The sequence below is a fragment of the Dermacentor albipictus genome, chromosome 3 (genome assembly GCF_038994185.2).
Source record: "Dermacentor albipictus isolate Rhodes 1998 colony chromosome 3, USDA_Dalb.pri_finalv2, whole genome shotgun sequence".
Taxonomy (NCBI): Eukaryota; Metazoa; Arthropoda; class Arachnida; order Ixodida; family Ixodidae; genus Dermacentor; species Dermacentor albipictus.
In genome coordinates this window covers 39,991,423-40,015,580 of record NC_091823.1, presented here as the reverse complement: position 1 = coordinate 40,015,580, position 24,158 = coordinate 39,991,423, and the positions used below count along the sequence as shown (strand labels likewise).

General features: G+C 46.7%; 1 protein-coding gene across 4 annotated transcripts in view; it reads right to left on the bottom strand.

The window, feature by feature from the left end:
• The window catches only part of LOC135902578 (sodium-dependent dopamine transporter-like), a 131,059-nt gene extending 111,083 nt beyond the window's left edge, over positions 1-19,976 (bottom strand). For 2 of the 4 annotated variants that reach the window (XM_065432752.2, XM_065432757.2), the window contains exon 1: positions 19,629-19,973. Coding sequence is in view for 1 of the 4 variants with exons in the window: in XM_065432756.2 (XP_065288828.2) it covers positions 4,212-4,235 (24 nt within the window). In the remaining 3 variants the exon portion in view is untranslated. Of the gene's footprint in view, positions 1-4,211; positions 4,251-19,628 lie in introns of those variants that run through there. The other 2 variants (XM_065432751.2, XM_065432756.2) reach the window with 2 other exon arrangements.
• Positions 19,977-24,158: the final 4,182 nt, after the last annotated feature.

The window sequence follows — 24,158 nt, the reverse complement described above, 5'->3', positions numbered from 1 at the left end:
TAGTCCAGGTGCAACAAAATAGGTAGGCCCACTAAGCTTCAACAAAGACACTCCCTCACCAGAACAGAAATTTTCCTCCCGGGTGCAGTATCAGCCAGCACCTCCCTCGTGAATCTTGCAATAAATTACCTATCCCGAAAAGGGTCAAGCAACTATACACAATCTATCCAATGCTATTCACTGCTTGCTTAGAAGAAGCAATCAAGCCATTAGACTTGGCACGCTTAGGAGTGACGATCAAGAGCGAATATTTCAGCAGCCCTCGATTAGTAGATGACACTGTACTGTTCAACAACAGCAGGGATGAATTGCAACCAATGACTGACGACCTTAACAGAGAAAGCGCAAGAGTGGGGTTGACGATAAATATGCAGAAGACAAAGATAATGTCAATAGCGCGGAAAGGCAACAAGAGTTCAGCATCGCCAATCAACCCTTAGAGTCTGTGAAGGCGCACGTTTACCTAGGTCAATTACTCGCAGAGGACCCTGATCATGACAAGGAAACTTACAGAAGAATAAAAATGGATTAGGGTGCACACGGCGGGTATTAAAAAATCCTGACTGGGAGTTTAACACGGTCGTTGAAAAGAAAAGTGTACAATCATTGCGTTCTACCGGTGCTAACATATGAGGCAGTAACGTGGACTTAAGAGACAGGAAGAGAGCGGTGTGGATCAGAGAGCAAACGGGGATAGCCGATATTCTAGTTGACATTTAAGAAAAATAAATGGAGCTGATTATGCCATGTAATATGCGTAAGGCAGATAACCGGTGGGCCATTAGAGCTTCAGAACGTGTGCCAAAGAAAGGGAAGCATAGTCGATGACGGCAGACAACTAGGTGGGGGGATGGAATTTGGAAATTTGAAGGCGCAAGATGAAATCAGCTAGAGTAAGACAGATGTGATTGGAGATCACTTGGAGAGCCTTCGTCTTTCAGTGGACATAAACTGAAACTGATGTGATGATGATTATGATGATGATTGCGATGATGATTTAGCTTTATGCTTTCAACTAGTGCAAAGATGATGATGACATGTGATGTTTTGTGGCACAAGGGCCAGTTGTGGCCAAAGAGCGATAAGACGGAACTAGTGCAAGGAAGAGAAAACATTATGTATGCAAAGAGCGCTTGGGAAAAAGAAAGGTATATATTTCGAGAAAAAAAGAAGTTGATTCTCTCTGTGCTTTTCTTGGTTCTTTTTCTGTTGGAAAAACATTACGATGATTTCAATTTCAACAATTTCAACATTTCATTTTTTAGTAATATGGCTATTACTAAAAATTGATCCCTACGGTTCCGTATATGCACAACACAATGAGTTCTTTCCTAGAGCGTTTGGTGCTCTCACATATTATATATCTTCCGAAAATGGTAATCTATCTATAAAGGCAATATATCTTCCGAAAAAGGTAAATGATAATGTACACCTTTCATTTAATATCTTAGTCGGTCTTCAAATATCGCTGTTTTGGATATTTGAAGTTTCAATATCGCCTAGCGATTTTCATTTCACGTTTATATGCATAGAATTGCATACAGACATCCCTTTAAGTAAGTGACCGCGCCCTTGCCACTTTGGCTCAAAACAGTGGTACGTGTCGTACCGTTGTGCTGCAAACGCTCGCGAGGGCGATTGCCAGGAGATTACGAGACAACGTGCCATGCAAATTAAATCGCGCGCGTCTCATAGTCTTCCAACAGTTTGAGTACGTGCCCCGCCTGTTGCCTGGTTTGTTCTCTGCATAAGCTCAGCCCATGCCACACGCAAGATAAGGCTTAGCATCTACAACAAGAGCAATATTTCATTTCTGTGAACTATATATCCATCCAGCCTGGGGTACATGCTGGCGTCGCTTGTGCATTAACCGAAGAAATAAATAAATTAGAGACCACACCACACTCTACATATAGCTTTCCCAGTGCTGCACGTATCTAGTTGGGGTCTCAGTTTGTTTTCCTTCCTTCGGGCGGGACGGTTGGTGGGGTTGGCGGAGCTGTTGCAAGCGCCTGGTCGTCGCGGCTTTTAACCGATGACCTCTTGCTCCAGGAAACGACGTTTCGCCACAGATGCGTCCATGTACTGCGGCGGCGCCGCGCATGCGCATTCTGCTGTTTTGTCCCGTTTATAAATGCCGCTCCTGTTCGAGGTGGTATCCTTTCTGGCTAGCCGAGAAGGCAAGCCGGCGTGATAGCTACAGAGCCGTAACTTTTTGTTGTGCTTCCTGAAGGAAGTTCTGGCAAGAATATTGCCTCTAAACACTGTAATCGTCCTGATATATGTGCCATTGAGGACGCGGTGTACTGGAAGTGCAATTGAAAGACAGCGCGTCGCTTGTTTAATGCATTTTCCGCGAATAAGTGCGGTAGCCTCATCTTCTCCTTACTTAAAAGGGAAGCTTTCTTTTTTTCCGAGCCTCGGCGGGATTTTGTGACCGTAGGTGCTGCGTGGCTGTTCTCTTTCCGAATAGGCCAACCAGTCACAGCGGAGGACACGCGCGACGTCACCGCCGCTTAGTTCCTTGCACCGGCACCAGATGGCGCTATTCTCCGCGCCACCCACCATCCCGTTCCAAAGGGGACGCTCATAACATCCATCCATCCATCCATCCATCCATCCATCCATTCTGACCGCTGACTTAAACAGTACAATAATCTCATGGGTTGCGGCAATGGAAAAGTAACCTGCCATGAGTAACTATACTTAAGAGGAAAAAACGAAATCAGGAAAGAAACAACTTATGGTAACTCAAAGGGAAGCTCATTACTTTCCGAAGTGACATCAGGATGCCTTAGAACACGCACTTATAAGGCGAGATATAAGAAAGAAAAAGGAGCATTTCCTTGCTGTGGTAAAGCTAGGGAAACGATGGAGCATGTTTTACTAGAATGTAAAGATATCCGCCCAGCGGTCGATTTAGTCACCACTGGACTCCTTGAAGCCCTTGGGTTCAGCGAGAGCAGGGACAAAGTAAATATAGAGTTTAGTAAGAGGCGATTGGAAGATTGGTGGAAGAAAAGTAGGGAAACGACAAAAAAATGGAAACGTACAAAAAACAAAATTCACAATAGGGGGTCAGAAAATTTGGTTATGGGAATTCATCGTGGTTTTTTTCTCTCTTTCTTTTTTTTGTTTTCTTTTTTAAACCTAGGTAGGACATTCGGCAGTGTAACAGCAATAGCTTGGTGGCGCAACCCACCGCCCCGTTCCAAAGGGGCCGCTCATAACATCCATCCATCCATCTGATTAAAGCAAGCAGGCTAGATGACTATTTGTCACCGCCCCACTTCGAAGAGGATGCCAATAAGTCATCATCAATCGTCATCACCGCGGCGGCGGTCGTGTGGGCGAAAGAAAGACTCGCAGCGAAATGTGCAGCCAAGCGTACGAGTCGGTTGGCGCAAGACGCCGATCAGCGTGAGGCAGGACTCCCAGCAAAACGTGAGGCCCGGCGTACCGCTACATCGGCGCAAGGACACGAACACCGAAAAAAGAACCAGAAAAACACAGACTCGTGTTTCGACTCTTTATACACTCATACAGAGCATTCACTGTATGTACATTCCAACTCGTTCGATCTACTGGATGTTTTTTTTTCTTGTTTATAAGTTTGAGCCTAGTAACACCGACTACGGAGCAACAACGTTACTACAGCTGAAAGTGCCGCCATAATCAGGGGAAAAGCAAACGGGGGTCAGAAATAAATTGATTGAACTGCGCTTAATCGATGGCCGCTTTGTAAATTGAATTAGCTGAAAGAACATACGCGCTTATTTTTATTTATGCGCTTTCATTCTAATTCTTTCACGAGCAACGAATGGGCATCATTCATTTTAAACTTAATGAGGGTCAATGAGATCGACATTGCTTTGGTAAGATGCGACAATAAAAACTAGCTGAATAAGAAGGAAGCGCGCACACAAGCATACAAACGTGCACGTACGTATACAGGCACACACATGGACGCACACGCGCACTCGCGACTTCCGCGACAACGTCTAATGTCGCTTGCAGCCATCAGAACAGTGCAGAACTGCGTCGATCGCTATAGTAAACGTAGCACATTTCAAAGCCACGCTGTGTGCCCAGGTTCGGGAAATAATCAGCATTCTTTAGGATCGTGGATCCCGTGAACTTTCGATCCTGCCTACACCTATACACATGCTATTATAAGTTAGAAAATTTAAGACTGTGTGCATTCTACGTACCACTCGGCGTATCCTCGCCAGCATCGTTGCGCACGTCTATTGACTGCTATCGAATACTGCCTTGACAAATGGAATTCTCCGATGGTGGCTAACCGGGGTAAACGCGACACCGTTTCTAAATGTGCCGCAAGGGCCGTTGTTTGCTGCGTTATCTGGAAACGCGCATTCGTGCGCCTGTTTCGCAGTGGGTCTGTGCACCTGGTGTGTTAGGCAGATAAAAAATACGTAGAAAATGGCTCATCACTGCATCGCGGTGTTGTCAAACGGTGGCTCAGCGACGAGAACAGGCGGTGTGCACGCTGGCCCCTCTTGACAAGTTTAATCGATGCCCCTGTTTACGTCGCGTCTTTTTGCGCAGCATGCAGTGCACATAGCGCCAGTTGTCTATGTAAGCGCAGGAGCTTCGTTTCCCAGGCGGAAGAGCATTTGCATGGGACGCTGGCCCGCTGAATGCGCTGTAATTGTTTTGCAGGTAAACTCAAACGCAGTTAAGTCACGCTCTTTTACCCCCACTTTTACCATCACACCGTACAGTTCTCTTCGAAGAGAGAGAGAGAGAGAGACAAAGAGGAGGAAAGACAGGGAGGTTAGCCAGTGTAAGTACCGGCTGGCTACCCTGTGCTGGGGAAAGGGGTAAAGGGAATAAAAGGAAGCAACACTTCTGTGCCGCCTGTGGCTCGGCGTGGCATTCACGAACTCTTATTAATTCCGCATTGGAATGGCCTACAGCCCCACTTGCGGCACCTGCGGCTGCGAGGAGACGATTCAGCACCTCCTTTGTTCTCTTCGAAACCAGTCGGACAACAGTGCTTCAGAAACACTTATCCCGGCATCTACTACAATTATGTTGTAACGCGACGCTTACTCGCCCCGTAACTCCACCCATCCCCCAGTTTCTCGATTGCATAAAGGGTTCATTTGCTCATGAGCAACAACAGAAAAATATATAGAAGAAGAAGTGCCAATCTTGTCGGTCTCAAGTTTTTTTTTAATATGAACAGACTGATGATAGTCTCTTTATACCTTCAGCTATCACTACAGGGTTCCGGTAGAACTGCTACTATACCACAGTTCTGAAGTATGATAGAAATACTTTCATTTTTAGAATGGAATAGAGGTTATCATATCGCACTCCAGAGAGAGAAAGAGAGACAGAGAGAGAGAGAGAGTGTGTGTGTGTGATTGAGAAAGATACCTTAAAACGATCTGGAGAGGCTAGCCCGCTTTTAATTTCTAAAGGCAGTGAAAACATCCGATCTAGAAATAAAATGTATTGGCGCCAAACACATAAAGGTTTTTCTTTCGCCAATTTTGCTTTATATGCCAGAATAGGCGTTTAGTGTCAAAGATAATTCACTTTCAAGGGTTTCTCACCGCAACAAGCGTGGTTCCTTGCGTCATTAAATGGATGCCACAGAGAATTGAGTATCTTTGTTAAAGGCACTTCGGTTGCTAAGATTAAATGCGTAACTATATTGCAAGCAAATTTCATAGCCCCTCCATAACAATCTATAGTACGTCTTCCCACGCTCTATATTTAGTTATAGAGCATCACATTCTGCGAAGAGTTACTTTTGTGACTTCCGAATAATTCCATCATGCCAAGCTTTCCCAAAAGAAATGCACCCTGTCCTATTAAGATGTGTAGGTGGCCATACTGAAAAAGGTACATACGTACCACGTTTAGCAGTGAAACATCATCCTGCCTCACGCAGTAGGCTCTAGAAGAAGCTGTGTTTTTTTCTCCTTTTCTTTCAAAAAGTAACGCTGAAGCAAATTTCTACGTTCAACTTTTCCTATACTCCCATTGCGTGTGCTTCTGGTAAGAGTGTCACTATAAAAATATTAGAAAGAAAGCTTGGGCTTAATGTAATGTTCCTGTGCAGTTTCAGGATGGCTGTTTGGTCATCACGAGAAAGATGGGTAAATTCGTGGATTTGTCAAACCTTCAACCTTACGCCTTCGAATGACCGTCTTGAAGCTGATTCATGATCGTTAATTTCTCTTGTGGCGAAGAAAATACAAGACACCTTCGGTGCTACTGCCCATCTTGTGAAAATGAAGGGCTCTACCTTCCTCCACCTCCGCACAGTTCTAAACCAGCTAGACGGAATACCTTTCTAGCCGGAGAAGATCTTAGGAACGTGAGATGGCATCTCACTACTGCAGAAGGCCACGGAAACGCTGTTGCGATTTCGGAGGGCTACCGGACATATGCTATTGGTGCTTGTGCTTATGTATAGAATCGAGCTTTGAAATTGTGTGTTCGTATACTACTCTGTTTCCTATAGATAAAACTCAGTTGCTTGTCAGCACCTGTCCCATGGCCTTCTTCGTCTCTGTGCCTTTCTTTTCTATGTCTTTCTTTGCATGCGCTCTCATTAAAAATAATAGATAACAAATCAAGCTTTACACCGCATGCGAACTGCACGGGAGGGCAGCATATTGCTTATCTTGCTCCGACGTTTCGCATGAGCAAAAGGTGACAGAAACAGGTGTAGAGGGAAGAGCCGTGTAAAGAAGTGGCGGTTGACAGCCCCGCATTTGCATCTGTCCATTTGCAAAGCAGATGCGAACGTGGAAATTCCGTGTCAAAAGGCTGCCTTATATGTGCGCGCCACGCCGTGCCACCCGCGAGCCTTCTATGAAGCAAACGTCAAAAGTAAAGAAAAAAAAGGGGGGGCGGGGGGAGTAAAAGTGTCTGCAGACATTTCGAGAGGATGTGCGTTGCGAATTTCCTCGGCATTTTGCAACGTCGCCGGCTAAGTGCGAGGTGTGGAAATGTGTGCGACCCACTTCCACTGGTCAAGCGACTGCGTTGTCGCGCAGTGAACAACAGCGGCTTCCATTATGGGCAGCGCGACAACCTGCGCTAACTATCTGTCTGGCACCAGCGCTTAATGATGCACTGCCGGCGGTAGAGAGCACAAAACTCCTATCCCCCCACCAAGATTAACCCCGCCTGGCAGCTATAGCCATTTGTGCGAGAAACGTGCGTCAACGCGAGATTAGCGAAGTAATGCTTTTTTGATGTCGCATCTTGTGTCACACTTCATTCGCGGCTGGCCAGGTTACGTGAGTGCGGCGCTTGACGGCGCGGCGCAGCTGTACAGGAAAGTATGTCACGTGGCAGTCCGCGGATCACGTGCCGAAATGAAACTTCTCCCGTGCGAAACTGCTTTCTCTGTTTTTGTGACACCGGAAGAAAGTATTTGGCTACGCACAATACAGCGTTCCGTTGTATAAGCGCACACGCACTCGCTGTACTCTCGGTGTATCTCAACATTCACTGAATTAATTTTGCGATTTAACATCCCGTAACAGTGCATTTGATTATGAGGGGCGCTGTAGTGGAGGATTCCGGATAATTTGACCAAATTAGGGTTCTTTTACGTGCCCGTGAATGTAACTACACAAACGGCTTTGTTTTTCTGTCATATTTTATTTTATTATCTTTTTTTTTTGGTCTTGTCAAAATGTGGCCGCCGCAGTCGGGAATCGAGCCCATGACCTCACGCTCAGCAGCACGCCATCATAACCATGAACTAAGCCACCGCGCATGGTAGTCTAAATAAATAACGGATTTTCAAGTAACAAAATCCCGATGCGATTATGAGGCGTGCCGTAGTGGGGATTCTGGAAAATTTTGAACACCTGGCGTTGTTGAGCGCCTGTATTGTTCTTTCATTTGTGGTTATAAGTTTATTTTATTCACTATCCCCCTTTCACTATGTAATGACCTTCAAGGAAGGCATTTAGGGGTGCTTTAAAATAAATAAGTGAATAGATTAATAGTACTCTGTAGTGCCACTGTAATGCTAGATTTAGGATGTTAATTAGTACTGCACTGCAAGCTGCTGCCACAGAGTTGTCTCCTGTGTACTGGATACACGGCCTGTACCATATTGCCGGAATTCATGGCCCGCCGAAATTCATGGTCCAAATGGTCCGCTGAAATGGAACCACGTACCCTGACGTGTACACTTTTCGTTGCTGGAGTACGGAAAACCTTTGGTATGTGTTGATTCCGTTCCTTCGTTTCCGCCACACAGTTATGTATTTGCACTGTGGCAGACGTGATGAGAAGCGCTGAAAGCATCACACTATCATCCGCTATCAGTGCTCGACGGCTAATAAAGTGATACCGTGTGAATGAACCTCAGCTTCAGCACCTCTGGGCAGGCGTTGTATATTCGTATATGCTGCAGGCTACGGTGACGGAACGCAGGAAGGTAGACGAATCACCAAAAACACCACGGGAGATATGTACTTTAATACTGTCCTATTCGATTTGGCCTTGTCCGTGTTTAAATATACGAATATTTTTCGAACAGTATTCGCATATGTCAAAGTGCCAACTCTGCACAATCAAACATAAAATTGGAGCAAATGCACGATACATTTTACCCCCGTGGACACAGTATAGTCATAGAACATGTGACCTTAGGTACTTGAGCACGCTACGCCGCTCAGGGAGCCAATCTTTAACCAGCGATCATTCCGGCGTGCCTCATAATCCAATCGCGACTTTGGCACGCAAGAACCCCACAATTTAATTTAATCTTTTATGCGAAGCATACTACGAGAGCTCAACTCAGCTCCTCAGGCGCGGCGGTGTCGCCTTGAATACCACGTGACACCGTGACGTCACGACAGTGGAGAAACGGGGCTCCAACTCGCGCCGTCGCTCGCGGCGTCGCGGCAGTATATAAGCAGCTGCGCTTGCCTCTGCTAGACACTCACGAGGTGAGATGCCTCCTGGAGACAGAGCTGCTCATTGGAATGAGAAGCGAAGGTTGCGGCGTGCTACAGAGACTGATTTTCTAGGTGGCTTTGGCTCAACTCTTGCAAGATGGGCTGGGTGGGAATCGAACCAGGGTCTCCGGAGTGTGAGACGGAGACGCTACCACTGAGCCACTTGTACGATGCTTCAAAGCGGTACAAAAGCGCCTCTAGTGAATACGGGGTTGCCTTAGAAACGAGCTGTTTCTAAGGCTCAGGCGTGCGTCGCTTGCTCAGGCGCACATTTTGTTGACGCGCCGAACGCTGCGTTGCTCGACGCTCACCGCGTCCAATGCGGGACGCGTAGTCGCTGCGCTGTAGCCCATTGTCTTACACCCCTTGGCGGGTCGACGAGAACGCTGTCGCGTTCCACTCTTGAAGGCGAAGCAGAGTAACGCATGAGTTGTTTCTTCGTCTAGCCGAACCAAATATAGCCAAGCAACAGCAGTTCACCAGGCTAAACAGTGGTTCAACAGCTAAAATAAAGGCTAGTATGCTTCGTATCCTGGGCTTAACCTTAGCTAAGCCACAGCCATTTTTTTAGTGATCATCTGCACTCTCCGAAGAGTCCTTTGTATGTGAACAAGCGGCTTATTTGTTCCTAATGCTCCATTTGTGCTTCTACTAAACAACGCTTCACAATGCGCAATGTAACGACAGAACCTTGCTAACGTTACGAATACTACGATGTGATCACCGTCTTATATTACGAGTGACAGTGGTTAATTATTTGAAAGGTATGCAAACAGTATTCGACATTAGATTCGATTCATTCGTGGCATTATTCAATTCGTATTCGATACGGCCTCAAAAATTACCGTTCGCCACCCCTAGAAAATTTTTGCTCGGGAGAACACAGGCTAGCAAAAATTCAACATTAAATGGAGACGGCGGCAGTCACAACGGCCCCAACGGTGCTCGTCGAGTTGAATATGTAGCAGGAGCACAATCACACGTTTTAGCAGGTGTCGACTGTCACCGTGACAGATGTGAAACATGCTACAGCATCTCTCATAAGTCCCGTCTTCCTCAGAAATGTTAAACGCAATCAATCAATCAATCAATCAATCAATCAATCAATCAATCAATCAATCAATCAATCAATCAGCCCCTGTCATTTTGATTTTATGCCGCTACAGTAACGTCATTGTCAAAATCAGCCACTCGTCGCTACTGCTTACAAAAATATACCTCGAATCGAGGGAACGAAATGTAACAAAATATGGCCCCTGTTACGAGAAGCGTTCAGAATGCTGGAACTGCGTAAAAAGTATCCCAAATACCTAAGAAAGCACGCAGCTAACGTAGGGCGCGTTTTTCAACTGAGCGCGCGCCTAAGCAGTAAAGGATGCATCCATATAGGCTACCGATTACTTGAGGTTCTGCAAACAGCATCTGCATATATCCTAAAGAATTTTGCCTGGCCGGTGAATCCATTACGACATCCTGAGTGCATCGGGCGCAGTCGCTGAGCCGCGATAACATCGATCCTTCGATATCCTTTCTTGTATCAGACTTCGTTTCTTTTTATGCGTAACACCAACGATTTTATGTTTCGAACTAGATGCCACCTTTCTACCAGCTCGACGAAGAAGCCCCGCAGGGCGATAGACCATGAGAGCATGTTCAGTGAGCACTCATTGGAAGTACTAAATCAGCTTAGATCGATAAAGTATTGTTTCAATGCTTTATATTAGTAAACTTGGCGATAATAGGTAGAACATTAGAGGAGAATATTGTTACGTAGGAAGACGCAGACGACAAGCTATGTACAAATATATTTACAAGGAAAATACGCTGCGCTTGGCCAAGGGGCAACAGCCCGCGCTAGCTTCTAAATCGTCGTCGTCGTCTTCACACTGCTGGCCTTTCGTGATCGCACATATTGTGCCGTAGCAATATATTAGAGGAGAATGTATGAAAGTCACAGCTCGGCTTTTTCAATTTCGCGACAAAACCACAGCGCCGCTATGTCAGTTTGGCGTCAGGGATTAAAAAAAAATTATTTGTATTTGAGTCGCGTTGACTCCTCAAAAGTTCCCGAAACTTGCCATGTTCGAACTTTTCTTTCTTCAGCACACAATGTAGCCTATTTTTACCGATAATTAATTACCAAGGCTCTGTACAGCGAACACCTTCAAGGCTGCGTCGCCACAAGTTTTTCCTCTGCGCCCGTTTTCTGGCTTACAGCACCACTTCTCGCGGTAAGGGCGGCGTTTCTGCCATCGTGGATGTGTGTAATTTACTACGTCAGGCGAATTCAATTTTCTCCCTCTATAGTGTCCTTTTAACTCACGCACTAACTCGCACGCCCAGCTTGCATGTTTTTTTTTTCTTTTCCCGGGCCGCTTTTCCATCGCTCGCCGATCCTACAGCCGGCTGCGATTGTAAAATCGCGCACGTAATGCGAGAAAGTCGGCGATAACGGACGCGCGCAGCCAGCGGGCGCACGAACGCATAACACGTTGCCGCGCGGTCAGCATGCAATGCAGCCGCCGGTGTCCGCAGCCATCGAATCGGGCCACTCAGATACACGCAGGCACTTCGCGACGCCAATATATCCAGTGCCAGCGGTGAGATTTGCCCCTGAGGTGCGCGACATTTTACTAGCGGGGGGAGGGGGGGGGGCGCGTTCGAACGCCGCGCGTTATCGACGCCTGCTGCAGGAAGTGCCAGTTCGCATAGGCGTGCGCATCCCGGAAGCGGATCGCTCGTTCCCCTGTTGCCTTTCCTACAAGAACCGCCGCTGCTCGAATGAAGCCTCTAAACACTGAATGTCTGGCTCAACGTTAGTGAGTGCGGGTTACAACCAGTGCGCATTTCGATCCAAACCAAGAGGGAGTATACTTAACGGTTAAAAGAACTTGAGATCCTGTTGATGTCTTGCTATCTGTGTTTTTAGAATTTTTTTTCTTGCCTTCGTCCTTTTTTTTTTCTCCTTCGCGTGTATGCTTGCATAGAGGAATGGCGTGTGTGTCATCAGCTTTGCCATTCCATGTATATGGTGACGAGACGTCATTACCTTTTATTTTAATTTTTTTTCCTTTTCCTAATTTTCTGTTCCATGTAAAGCGCACCTTCTCGAATGTGTAAGTGTTCTTTCTATGCTCCTCTCCTCCACAAGGATGTCATGCCTTGATGGTACAAAAAATAAATAAATAAATAAATAAATAAATAAATAAATAAATAAGAAAAAAAGAAAGAAAGAAAGAAAGAAAGAAAGAAAGAAAGAAAGAAAGAAAGAAAGAAAGAAAGAAAGAACATTCCCCGTCACGTTTCTTTTTTCTATGAAAAAAGTGGTCAGTAACGGGTAACCGGATTTAGGCTGCAGAGACACCTGAGAAAGGCCCATTCGCAAATAAACCACACCTCTAACACAAAAAAATGAAAAAAGATACATAAGACAGGATTATTTTGCTTATCACTACGGGCTGGTACTACGCTTTTGAATGTTGAACCTCAAGAAAGTCGTGTTCCTTCTAGCAAGAAACGAATTCAAATTAGCCTGTCGGGCCGTTGGCCACGTTGAGCGTTTGTGCTTTTCGCATTAACTTAAAATGCAATTTAAATAAATGTGGTGGCAGCGTGGGATCGGGCGGTCATGCGAGACTGTCCCCTAGCTTCTGCTCTCTCAATTGAAACTTGGGCAAGCGGCCGAACAGCAAGCAAGAGACTGCTTGTCTTACGATTCGGCGGGTGAAGTACGGGAAGAGGAAATCGGTTGGGGAGGGAGGGGATAATTTGGAGGCACCAGGGCCATTATTTTCCAACCAAGAGTCACACTCCTCTGCTAAAGCACCTGCAACGGCCTTCACACCGCAGCGTGGCAGGCGCTGCTCAGAACCACGTGCCGATTCCCGTGCCACGGGAGAGGAGCGACAGCTCCAGCGGCCGGCCACTTTCACCGCTTCCGGAGGGGTGTCTGGTGTAGCGCGCAGCCTGCCATGGTTACCCGGGCGCGTACACACACGACGCCTCGCCTAGCCGTCACTGTGCGCGAGCGATCGGTTGGCGAGAAGCGAGGAACAGCCGCACTTCGTTACGCGGAAGGTCAGCGCCTCTGCGAAGGCGCCGAGCAATCTCCCACCGCCGCGCTGCACGATGCGCACGCCATGCGGGAAACTCGAAACCTCGGAGACGACGTCGGCGCCAACTCAAGTCATCCAGTGAGCGGACGTGACCCCAGCCGGCGCTGTTGCCGACGCTGCAGACCGAGAGGCCCCCCTACTTACCCCGCCTCCATCCGCCCCCTCGTCGCATTGCTGCGCCGAGCTTCCCTCAACGTCGGATGCCCCGTATGATTTTGCGTGTTGTGTGTCGAGCTAACGAGCCGCTAGGGGCCCGCGAACTGTCCGTCAACGCACGTGCTCGACTCGTATTTCAGCAGCTTGCGCAGGCTGTGTTTGAATGTTTACGGCCGTGCAGATGGGTCTTTAGCCTGGATGCAAAGCCGCATACAAATAAGAACGCAGTTCATGCGGGCGACGTGATGGCCTCGATCTGCGGGCAACGTTTGACAGCGTCGAGGAAAAAATGCTCAGGCACTTAGGTTTAGATGCACGTTAAAGAACCCCTGGTGGTCAACGTTAATCCGGAGCCCTCCATTAAAGCGCCTCTCATAAAGATCCCCTGAGTCGCTTTGGAAGGCGTTCAACCCAATCAATCAATCAATCAATCAATCAATCAATCAATCAATCAATCAATCAATCAATCAATCAATCAATCAATCAATCAATCAATCAATCAAACTGGTACGGAACGTTGTCCGCTGACATCGTAAAAGCTCAACTTCTGCGTTGACAGGCCACCAATCAGGTGGCGTCTCTTCTGTTCCGGTAGAACTATCTGTCTGCCATTGTATTTCTGACAAAAGGTTGTTGCCTCATCAAACTTTCTTTCCAGAAGCTTTTTTCAGCTTTGCATTGCTCATAGTATAGTGTTACAGTAGGTCTCCGTCGAAAGAAGAGTTACATAACGTGCATGACAGTGGGTGACATCGGGCAGCAATATGGTCAAAATGTGGAGAAAGATGTGACCCTCGACGTTCTGCCTCGAGCGGCTTCTTAGGGCCAGCGTGCCCAGTATCATTATTATTACTACTGCTGTTTCAAATGAAAACTGCAGAGCTGTTCGAGCACTCGAATTTCGAAAAAGAAATAACCTCTGCTATTCAATTCGAGATGTCGCTATTCTAAATAACTGAATACTTGTTTCTTTCGAGTATGTTGAACAACAATGCTTATTGGCATCTCGATGATGAGCTAACGACAGAAGCGAGGACTGTTCAGAATAATTTATTTGCACGAGAGCTGCGGTTGCTGCGCAGGCACACCAATTCTAGGGCGAACGCGCGGGTAAGATAATTTACGTTCTATAATTTCCAATCAATCAATACGAATGGATCTCTTTTAAGTCAGCGTATATACGAAGTACTCACCTCAATTCGTCTTTGCTTTCCGCTAAAAAATTTGTGGTGCTGTACTACCACGCTTCTCTCTTAACTTAGCACAACACCGTACACGGGCATTCGCGATGTGCTCTTCCGTCTTTCTACTGCTGACGTTGTCATGGTGGACTAGGTTAACTGCATATCACTTGTTCCTCATATTCGAGTTCTTCGCTTGTTCGGAAGTTCAGTTATAGGTACAGTACTATATATAGGTTCATATTAGCTTCAGTTTTATTCTTTAGTAATGAAAAAAAAAACATTCTATATTCAGAGATTTTTATTCTCGAATCTTGATATTCGATTCGATTCGAAAACTTCGCTATTTGAACAGCCCGATAATATACCTTAAGCCAGCCATATATAATAGAATAAGATAGCCGTAGGGTTAGCGCTCACCTTGTCTGCTCCCTCTTTCTGTCTTCATATTGAGCTAAGTGACCATGAATCTAATGGTCTGAAACTATTGGGACAGAGAGACTGGCAGCGGCCTCTGTAAAAGGGCACAGTGCCTGTCTGCCTCGAAGAGAAAGCGGCAGGAAGGTCGCAGGAAACGAGCAAGAAATAAGAAGATAAGAGAAAGGATCGCGATTGTAAATATACTATAAACGCTCGAAAATGACTCAGCGATCGAAAGAAGCTCACAACAATCAGCAGAAAACAAAAAGCTGCAAGAAAAGCAAATTATTCAAGTCGTGCACAACAAAGACATCACATCGGCACGCAACTGCTTCGCGAAGGCATATTATTTTTAATAACTGTCCTGGATTCTTTCTATGCTTATGATACCCCCTATAAATCATAGGGATATCATACGCAAAGAAAACCATAGTGCGAAACGAACCTCAGAAATCAGTGTCATCAACTCTAGTTAGATGGACCTATCTAGACTTGATGCTGCAAAACCTTCATTCTCTGAAATTTAGATAGGAGTTCGAATGTTTCATTACGCTGTAATAAGGTGTGTCCGAGCTGCATCTGAGCTGCATCCGACGAGTGTAAAATGCCTTAGGAAGTGCATGAAAAGAATCGTTTGCACCCATTCTTGACACACTGGTTATAGAAATTTAGAAGTTTTTAGAAGCTTTAGGCTCTATAGCACATTTCGTTACAGACGGCGAACGCATACCACTGAGGAAGCGCTTTTGGAAATTTGATTTCTCATTTTTTTCCCTTACTCTTTGCACTAAGTTGCACCAAACTGTACATTTGCTAATTCAAAACCGAAATTCGCACCAGAAAGGATTAACGAAGCAAGCGCCGGCATATCGAACGTCCGTTTTGACTCACGCTCTGCTGACGAGGCAGGTCGACGTCGAACTCACCGGTGTCGAGTGTGATTCACGACAGTGGCATCGTCGTCATCGCCGATTTGTATATTTACCCGACGTAGAATGAATACCCACGAATAGGTTGGTTCGAGCTGCTGCCCACGAGAAAGCCCCCCCCCCCTCTCTCTCTCTCTCTCTCTCTCAAAAAAAAGCCTTTGCGTTCTTATCAAGCCGTTCAGCGATCGAGTCACGCACTGCCTTGCGCGGCCAGAGGATCGCACAGCCGCGGACGCAGTGCGGCGTAATCCAATCGCCCGGCGTTTCGTAGCACAGGCGCATTCTTTTAGCGCTTCAGGTACGCGTTTCCTCCATTCACCGCGAAACAAAGCGAGCGCCCAGCCCGCCGTGTTGGGTCTCGCGCTTAAGTTCCGCGCTCGTATATAGCCAAAGTACAACGGTAATTTATTCCTCGATTAGAACCCCTTCGGCCGCCAATAATTCTGTCCTTTAACAAAAATTTTGTTTCGCCACATTTCTTGCATCTTCTCACTGATCGAAAGCTTGTAGCTGCATAACGGATTAAGGGTACTCAATTTTTCTGACAGTTCCGTCAAGTTGTATAGAATGTGAGAATGTGTAACTCCATGCGAAAGCTCTCTACAGAAGCGTCAAATATATATGAATGCAAAGTCTTTATTAGAAACTGGACGTCAGATATGACAACCTCGACTATTTTATGCATAGCATACTTGAAAAGCAAATATCCAGTGACTTGAAAAAATGAAAGAAATGAACCCGCTACATTGCAGCATATAACGACACCGAAAGCAACCTCATTTACTCGTTTTATTGAAGCAGTTCGCACAAATTTCTCAATCTTGTAGCCCAGGTCCAATCAGAAGTGTTTCAAGATGTGTGTGCCACATTTTAAGTACTATTATTTTCATCAGTATTTTCTTCCTTTTGACGCACTGTTTTGGTGTGCACAGTTGTGCACACAGCATCTCAAGGGTTTATATTAAACAACAGCGTCATATATGTGAACTGCGCCAAGGATACTGGGTGTTTGACTGTGTTAGAAGTTTCGACTAAGAAGCGAATATTGCTTTGTCGGCTGGAAGCATCCGACGGGAGAAATATACATTCGATTTCTTCGAGTATTCGAGTATCGTTGTAATATACGAGCTATCGCGACGATTGGAACCAACTTGTAGTGGAATAAAGAAACCAAAGAAAATGCTGAACAGGCTACGTGGCGCTCGTTAATAACATAAAGGAAGCTGCGACGAGCGTTCTTGCTTTTTTCATCTGCAAACGGATCAGTTGAATGGATTTTCGTGTATCGTAACCTAAGCTGAAGGAAATTAGCAAGACTGTTTTTGTGCCACATTCTTTTACCATGTTGTCGTCTTTCTCGTATTAGTATTTTTCTTTTTCAAAAGCAGTAAAAAGATTTGTTGTTCGAGTCGACACATATTCTGATCGATTCAACAACAACTTGACTATTGGAATGCCCCTATTATATAAAGGCACCTACTTTAGAATTGCTTTGATTTGTTTTTTGTGCCCATAACACGTCATACCGACATCGCACCAAATATGAACTATGACATTGACACTCTGCAAAAAGAATGCAACATTCGTAAGCTAGAAGTCTGCTTGTTAACTACCTCGCTTAGTTCAGCGGTGAGTTGCTGCCTTTCGAGCCCACATAAGGTGACGCAGACTGCCTTACATGATATCCAGATATTAGGTTTTACAGACCGAGAGCCGACAGTCCACAACATAAACTTAACTATCTGCTCCGCTCACTAAGTACTTGCGGACCTGCCGTCTAATTTGTGAAATTTGCTATTATATATCGCTTAGGGCAACTACTTCGATCAGTCACAATTACAACTCCAAAGAGACTCAATGGATTGAGTGCGGTGGTCTAATATATGCTTGTTTAACACGAAAAACCGTAAAAAAATGCAAGAGGAGAAAACAAAGTACCTTCTTGAATACGGTGATTCTCTGTGCGTCTGTGAGGGTTTATTACATTTCTTTTTCTTGCGTCTGTTTTAGTAAATGGAAATGTGCCCTTCGGTAACAACGTCTTCGAGTGAATCCAAACGCACGCATTATTGAATCATGCCCATGGCAAATTGCGGCGAATGAGTCGTACTCTACTCCACGCTCCTGTGACGTCAGTGCACGCCCTGGCGCATTTTACTAAACACACATAGCTGCGCTCCGAGGACTGTTGTAAACAAAAGGCATTGTGCTCTCTCAGCCGCCTTATAACTCGCATACGCTAGCTGCAGTGCAAGACAACATCTGCCCACAACCCGAGTGTCGGCGCTAAATGACGGAATAATCGGCTTGGCGCACCCTACAGGAAACCGCGCGGTAGTTTCTTTTGTGTGCCGATCACATCGGAGATAATTTGGACGGAAAAGTCCACCCGACTTGTGCATTATAATTCCGCCCAGGTTCTCGAAATTTTCCTCTCTCGTAGTCTCTTCATTACGACACTGGAAAACGCTCCCCCCCCCCCCCTTCTTATCTGCCTGTCCATTTCTCTCGATATTTCTTCTGCAGCTGGACCCAGTCCCGTGTTCAAAGCTTTACGTGCACACCTGGGTGAAATAGTCTTGGCTGTAGTGCGCCGCTTGGAGGAGGCATTAGGTTAATTGGGGCTTAAATTGCCGCCAGCATTACTGAAACGCCCGAAAGCAAGGAACGACAAGACTAAATCTCCATGGTTTAGATCGAACCAGTGCTGCGGTCAAGTGACCATATCGAGAAGCCAGCAGTGAAATAGTGGGGATCGGTTTTGGCGCATTATTGCTTGTGGAGTGACAGATCTTCGTCTATGCCGAACTTCTGTGCAGTCACTATCCGTTTAGCCTAGCATGCATCTGCCAGTTCAGAAGTCCATATACAATCCCTCTTTACCGTCTTCAAAGCTGTAGTTGTCTAACAAAATCCGCCTCTGCATGTCAAGCAAAACATCCGTCGCAAATGGCGTCCGATTTACTCGAACTCTTCCCGACGGTTTCGCTATGACGCACTACCGGAGTATCGTAAACGCTACACGTGCGTCTGCGAAGCAACAGCAACACATCCGACGCAAAGCACTCAGCGCCAACCCGACGTAACTGGAGTCGTCGAGTGGCATTCGAACCCTGGAACGCGAATCGCCGTGTGCGTCGATACCGAGACAGCCTGACTATTTCACGCACGACGCGGTAGCATCGAATGCCGGGCGCTTCCGCCGCATCGTAGAGGTTCGTCGCTCTTGTGACGTTGTCGCCAAAGCAGGCGACAACGACACGTCGCGCAGCGCGGGGAAGCCCAGCAGGTTTCTGACTAATCACACACTCGACTCGGTGACGTCTGCGGAGCCGCCGACACCGACTGACAGCCGTCCTCCCTCGACACGGCTTACGGCGCTACATTATAGTTGTAAGGAAGTTTATGAAAGTTCTTGCTAAAGAAGAACACACACACACACATCACAGGGTCGTACCCATTCCTGGCCAGCCACCGCCCGCTGCCGGCGCCCGCTTCGTCCAGACGGCTAACATTTCGGTCCAGCTGAATAAAGAAATGTCTGGCTGATTCTGACACGCGTAAGGGTAATGAAACGTGGAAGACGTGAAGCGTCGACATTGTTCAACCAAGCTGTCACACCGAAAGCACGACTGGGAAAAGTGTGAGACTCGAGAAAACGATAATCCCGGCAGCGAGCTAACCCCGCTTCCACGTGCCGGCTGCTCTGGAAACTTCTGTCAGACCGAGCAAAGTGGCTTCACGACCGGGACGCCCTACAGCATCCGCACTTTGGTGGCAGGAGAGATAGGGATCAGCACTCGGCGACAAGCAATAATCGCACGGCGACCGACGGAGCGCACAAGATGCGTTTTTACTCACTCATTTGCGGCAGCAACGGCAGCGACGACAGACGCTCATTCCTCGTGCGTATCCTTTTCGCGTCGAAAGTACACCACTTTCACCAGGGCGGCGCGCGCGCTCTGCGGCGCGGAGCAGCGGTGGCGACAGAGAAGCGAGATGCGGCACGGTGGCCAGCAGCCGGTTGGGCACGAGTCGCGCTCCGAACTGGCGGCCGCGCGGCGCTCGCCATGTTTGCCCTGCCGAAGGCTCCGCCTCCCCGTTACCCCCTCCTCGGTGGCGGCGCGACGCCGAAGGCATCCGGTTGCAGGCGGGCAGTCGCTCGAGTAGGCAGCACTGCGGCCGATCGTTCTGGCACCCATCCCCAGGGAAAGGCTACGGTAACAAGACCTGCTGATGTCAGACTAGCTGGTTCGTGTCACACGGTCAGGACGGGCTGGCGACAGACGCGCGCACAAAGGCGTTAAGCAAACGAGATCTGCGCTCCACTAAAACGTTCATATGTTCGAAAATTCAGGTCTGTGCGGCAGGGTATGAGATGCCTTTGTCCAATACAAACCGGGCCAATCTACAAATTTCTTAAAGCCGTTGCTCCGTCTGACCTGTGACGCCCTGACTACATTGCCTTTCTTTTAGCGCCCGGCACCTCATTGTAGCAGACCACAAATCTGTTAGAGATGGGCTAGAATTGGTGTACAGGCAATGTACGAATAAGTTCTTTTTCTACATCTGCACACTTGCAGTTTTGCTGTATAGCTATCAAATGTTGTACACAGCCGTCCACGTCACTACGTGGCTCATGGTGAACCGACCGAAAGCTAGACATCAAGTGCTAGCTTACCACACGTTGGAAATGTGCTATCGCCACTGACGCTATTGTATTGTGCAACCATATTAGAAGACGCCTAACCGAGAGACCAAGAGAATTCGACACCCTAATTCAAGAACGAGACTTTGCCACCCCAGTCGGTTCTGTGCTTGGCCACACCTTCCACATGCCCCAATAATAAAGCAGCGTTGCGCATTTGTAGTGGACTTTAGTAACGTATGCTGCTAGTAGCGCTAACTATGCTAGTGACCACTAGCAATGTGTGCAAGTCGATAAAACACATTTAATAAACGGCGATTATTGGTGACTGGACTTTTGAACCACTGTGTTCTAAAGTGTAAAGAACTCGCGAACAATTAAAATGTCGTGCACGCCTCCTTACCCTCTCGGGATGACTTATGTTACCAGATGATTTTAGACATTGTGCTTTTCAGTTTATATATTCCCTAGGCCACTCGGTTTAGCTTGTGCCACCATCCCCGAACACCTCGATGCGTTGAATTTGCAACAGGCTCAGTGTTAGAAAACGCAAGTTCCGTGAACAAGGACGATTTCACTCAACCACAGCTCAGTGTGACACCACAGCATCATCATATCAATTTTTTCGCGCTACAATGTCGAAAATAACGGGAGATATCGCAAGTTTCTAACAGTTAATTGGTGTTTATTTACCCATACGCAAAAATAAGCATCGGTGCACTTATTCAGACGGAGTTCCCATGTGACATCACTGAAAGTGGACCTTTTGACCGTAGAAAAGTACAAGTAGAAAAATTATGAAAAGTGGAATGTGCAGAATAGTGTGAATCCGTGAAACTATGAGCAAACTGCGAATGATTAAAACGTTCTGCATATCTATCCACTCCCTGTAAGCCATAGTGCACAAATAGTTCCTACATCATATTAAAAAAATTAAAAGAACATCAGGCGTTTCGCAGTATATGCATACAGCGAATTTCAGATGTGGCGGCGCCAAGCTGCCATGTGTTGCAGCTTCCGAAATTTACTTCTGAGCACTCACATGGGAAGGGACCTGTCCTATTCCCCACATTTTTTTTTTAATAGAGAAACGTGACTTTCATGTCCTCCATAGAATGTGGCACCTCCATGGGAATCCCGGTATGTTTGAATGACGAAACCACAAAATTTGGGCAGAATAACCAATTTCTAATTCGTAAGACGCATTTGTAATTGAGCGAACGCATTCGCTAATCATGAGTTCGCTCTCGTGAGTGGTCAGTAAGAATTTTTACAAATCTGCGCAGTGTACTAACTCTCTTGTTCGTTCGTCTAACAGAGCCCGAACAAAGGCGTGGATGGAGACCAATGCAATCTAATTAATTTAAACTCCGCCAACCAGCAGACCAGCGTTGTTGCTGCCTCGAAATCTCAAAATTTCGCCCTCTGAAGTATCGTTTCTTCAATACACCCCCCCCCCCCCCCACTTCTGCAGTACGAGAACAAACCAATCATAACCTCTTCTCGTATCTCACATTGCCCTACGATCGGAAAATACAGCAGCGCGCATTCTAGACATGACGAAGTTGAGCCCAATACAAAGGCGTCCCGCATATCGCTTGCTTTGTAAAGTGAGTATCGCTTAGGCGAAAGACCTGGGCCAAAATGAACTTTGGCGGGTGTGTACGAAAGCACTACACAACCGTCGTTGTGAGCCGTGTTCATCTCCGAACGGAAAGGCTGCAACTTTTCCAAACGATCAACGTGGACGTGTGCTGACAATCTCGGTTAATTGGGGCAGGACTGACCGGTTGCCCTATAGCCCTGCGGGCTATTAACCGCTGCGTATCAACCGGTCTTGCAGGCCGATGTATTGCCTTGTGATACTGCTGGGCCAACAGGCGTAATAAATCTTGAACAAATACAAACGAAGAGTCCCACAGCCCTTCAGACAGACAGCACTTGAGTGTTGCCGACAGTCCACAAAATAAGGAAGGGGAAAACAAAAAATAAGCCCGAGGGGCAGAAAGATGTAGCGAATAGAAAAAGCAAAACATTAGTGCCGTTTCCGTGCGCCAGCAGTTCGTTTTTTCGGCATTACCCCGCAGCAACAAGTTTATTTCAGTATTGGTGCATACAGCCATTACGAGCACATATACGGCTTGGGGCTATCATGCATAACTGCCTGGAAAGAAAATATGTACTCATCTCAACGCCCGTGCAAACGGATATCAGCTCTGTTAAACCCTTTTCTCTAACGGTCGTGGCGATGTCAACTCGCAGAGTCTGCTGGCTGCGCATGTACCGAAGGAACTTGCTCGTACTGCCTCTGTGTCGCTTTGCTTAGTGCTTATATTAAGAACTTAAAACCGTCGTGTACTCGGCCTCGTGTGTACATTCCCGAACTTACGCAAGCCCTTTCTTTCAACGGTTCCTTGGCGTCGACATTTTTCGCCGTATTTGTTTGTTTTTTCCGGCACGGCTTCTATCTCGTCCTTCTCAGGGCGCGTGCAGAGACTCGGTTGAACCAGTTCAAGGTTCTTCGCCCTGGCGCGGTACTGAGACAAGTGGCTGCCTCCCCCTCACACGCTGCAGCCACGCAGATAAGCTCGCGGATGTCGCGGTCTGCGCTCGGGGGGTTTATAAAAACCTGGCTTAGCAAAAGTTTGAAGGGGCTGCCGATGGTAAACGCGTGCCATCCAGGATGTGTCCCTTACGGTTAGTTGTATGCAGCATTGGCTCCGAAAGGTCGTACGGAGAAACGTCAAACATGCGGTCGTGCGAAAAGAGAGTACGTAGTGAATTTTTGCTCCATGTAGTGGATCTCTATAGATTTGCGAGTATTGTTGCTGATGAGCTAGTCGGTTAATTACTCGAGTACTGTAGGTTTATTGTGACTGGACACGCGTAATAAAGATAAACAAGATATGTTCAATCTTTATTGAGTGTTACCAGTCGGGGCAGACCCTACACTGCCTTTCGTTTCACACCTCTGGTATTTGCATAAAATACCAGACGTGTGAATAATAGTACTATAATATAATAATAGTAATATAAAATTACATAATAACATAATAATATTATAATATAATATATAATAGTAATAATTATAGGTGTAATAATAATACCAGAGGTGTGTCAAATAAGATTTAATGCACATTTTTTATGCATTCACTCACATTGTGCATTGTAAACTTCCCTTGTGTAGTAATACCCTCCCAATATGGGAATTCATATTGTCGAATGCCCAATCGTGCATAAAGGCGTGCGTATCACTGCTGGACTTCTACCTCAGTAGTGCCGTATCTTAGCGTCCCGCCCTATACCCCTCGTAAGTCAAACATAAGCGTTTCAACTCTACCCGGCTATGGAAATATGCTTAGGTATACAAAAGGTTCAAATCAAGGCTAGATCCGGGATACCTGATGCACGTATCGTGTATGCCTTCTTTTCGCCTTTTAAAACCCCAGTGGTTACACTATAGTCGACGAGCTGCGCGGAAATATTCGACGGCTCGCGCATAAACAGTCGCATACCGTCACGCACACCTTTTGGAATCTTGCGTTCGCCACGGCGAGATCAGAGGGAGGTCTCGCTACTGCACGTGCCAAACAAGCGCTCCAGTCGTTCGGGTTGCCGGGCCCCGATGTTTATTTCTCGGTGTACGGTTAGCGAGTGGCTCGAAGATCTTAACCTCGATGCGCATGTCTCGGCCGCACGTCGTCGCTTGTATGGAAGGGAGGGAATTTTTATCGGCTAGGTAA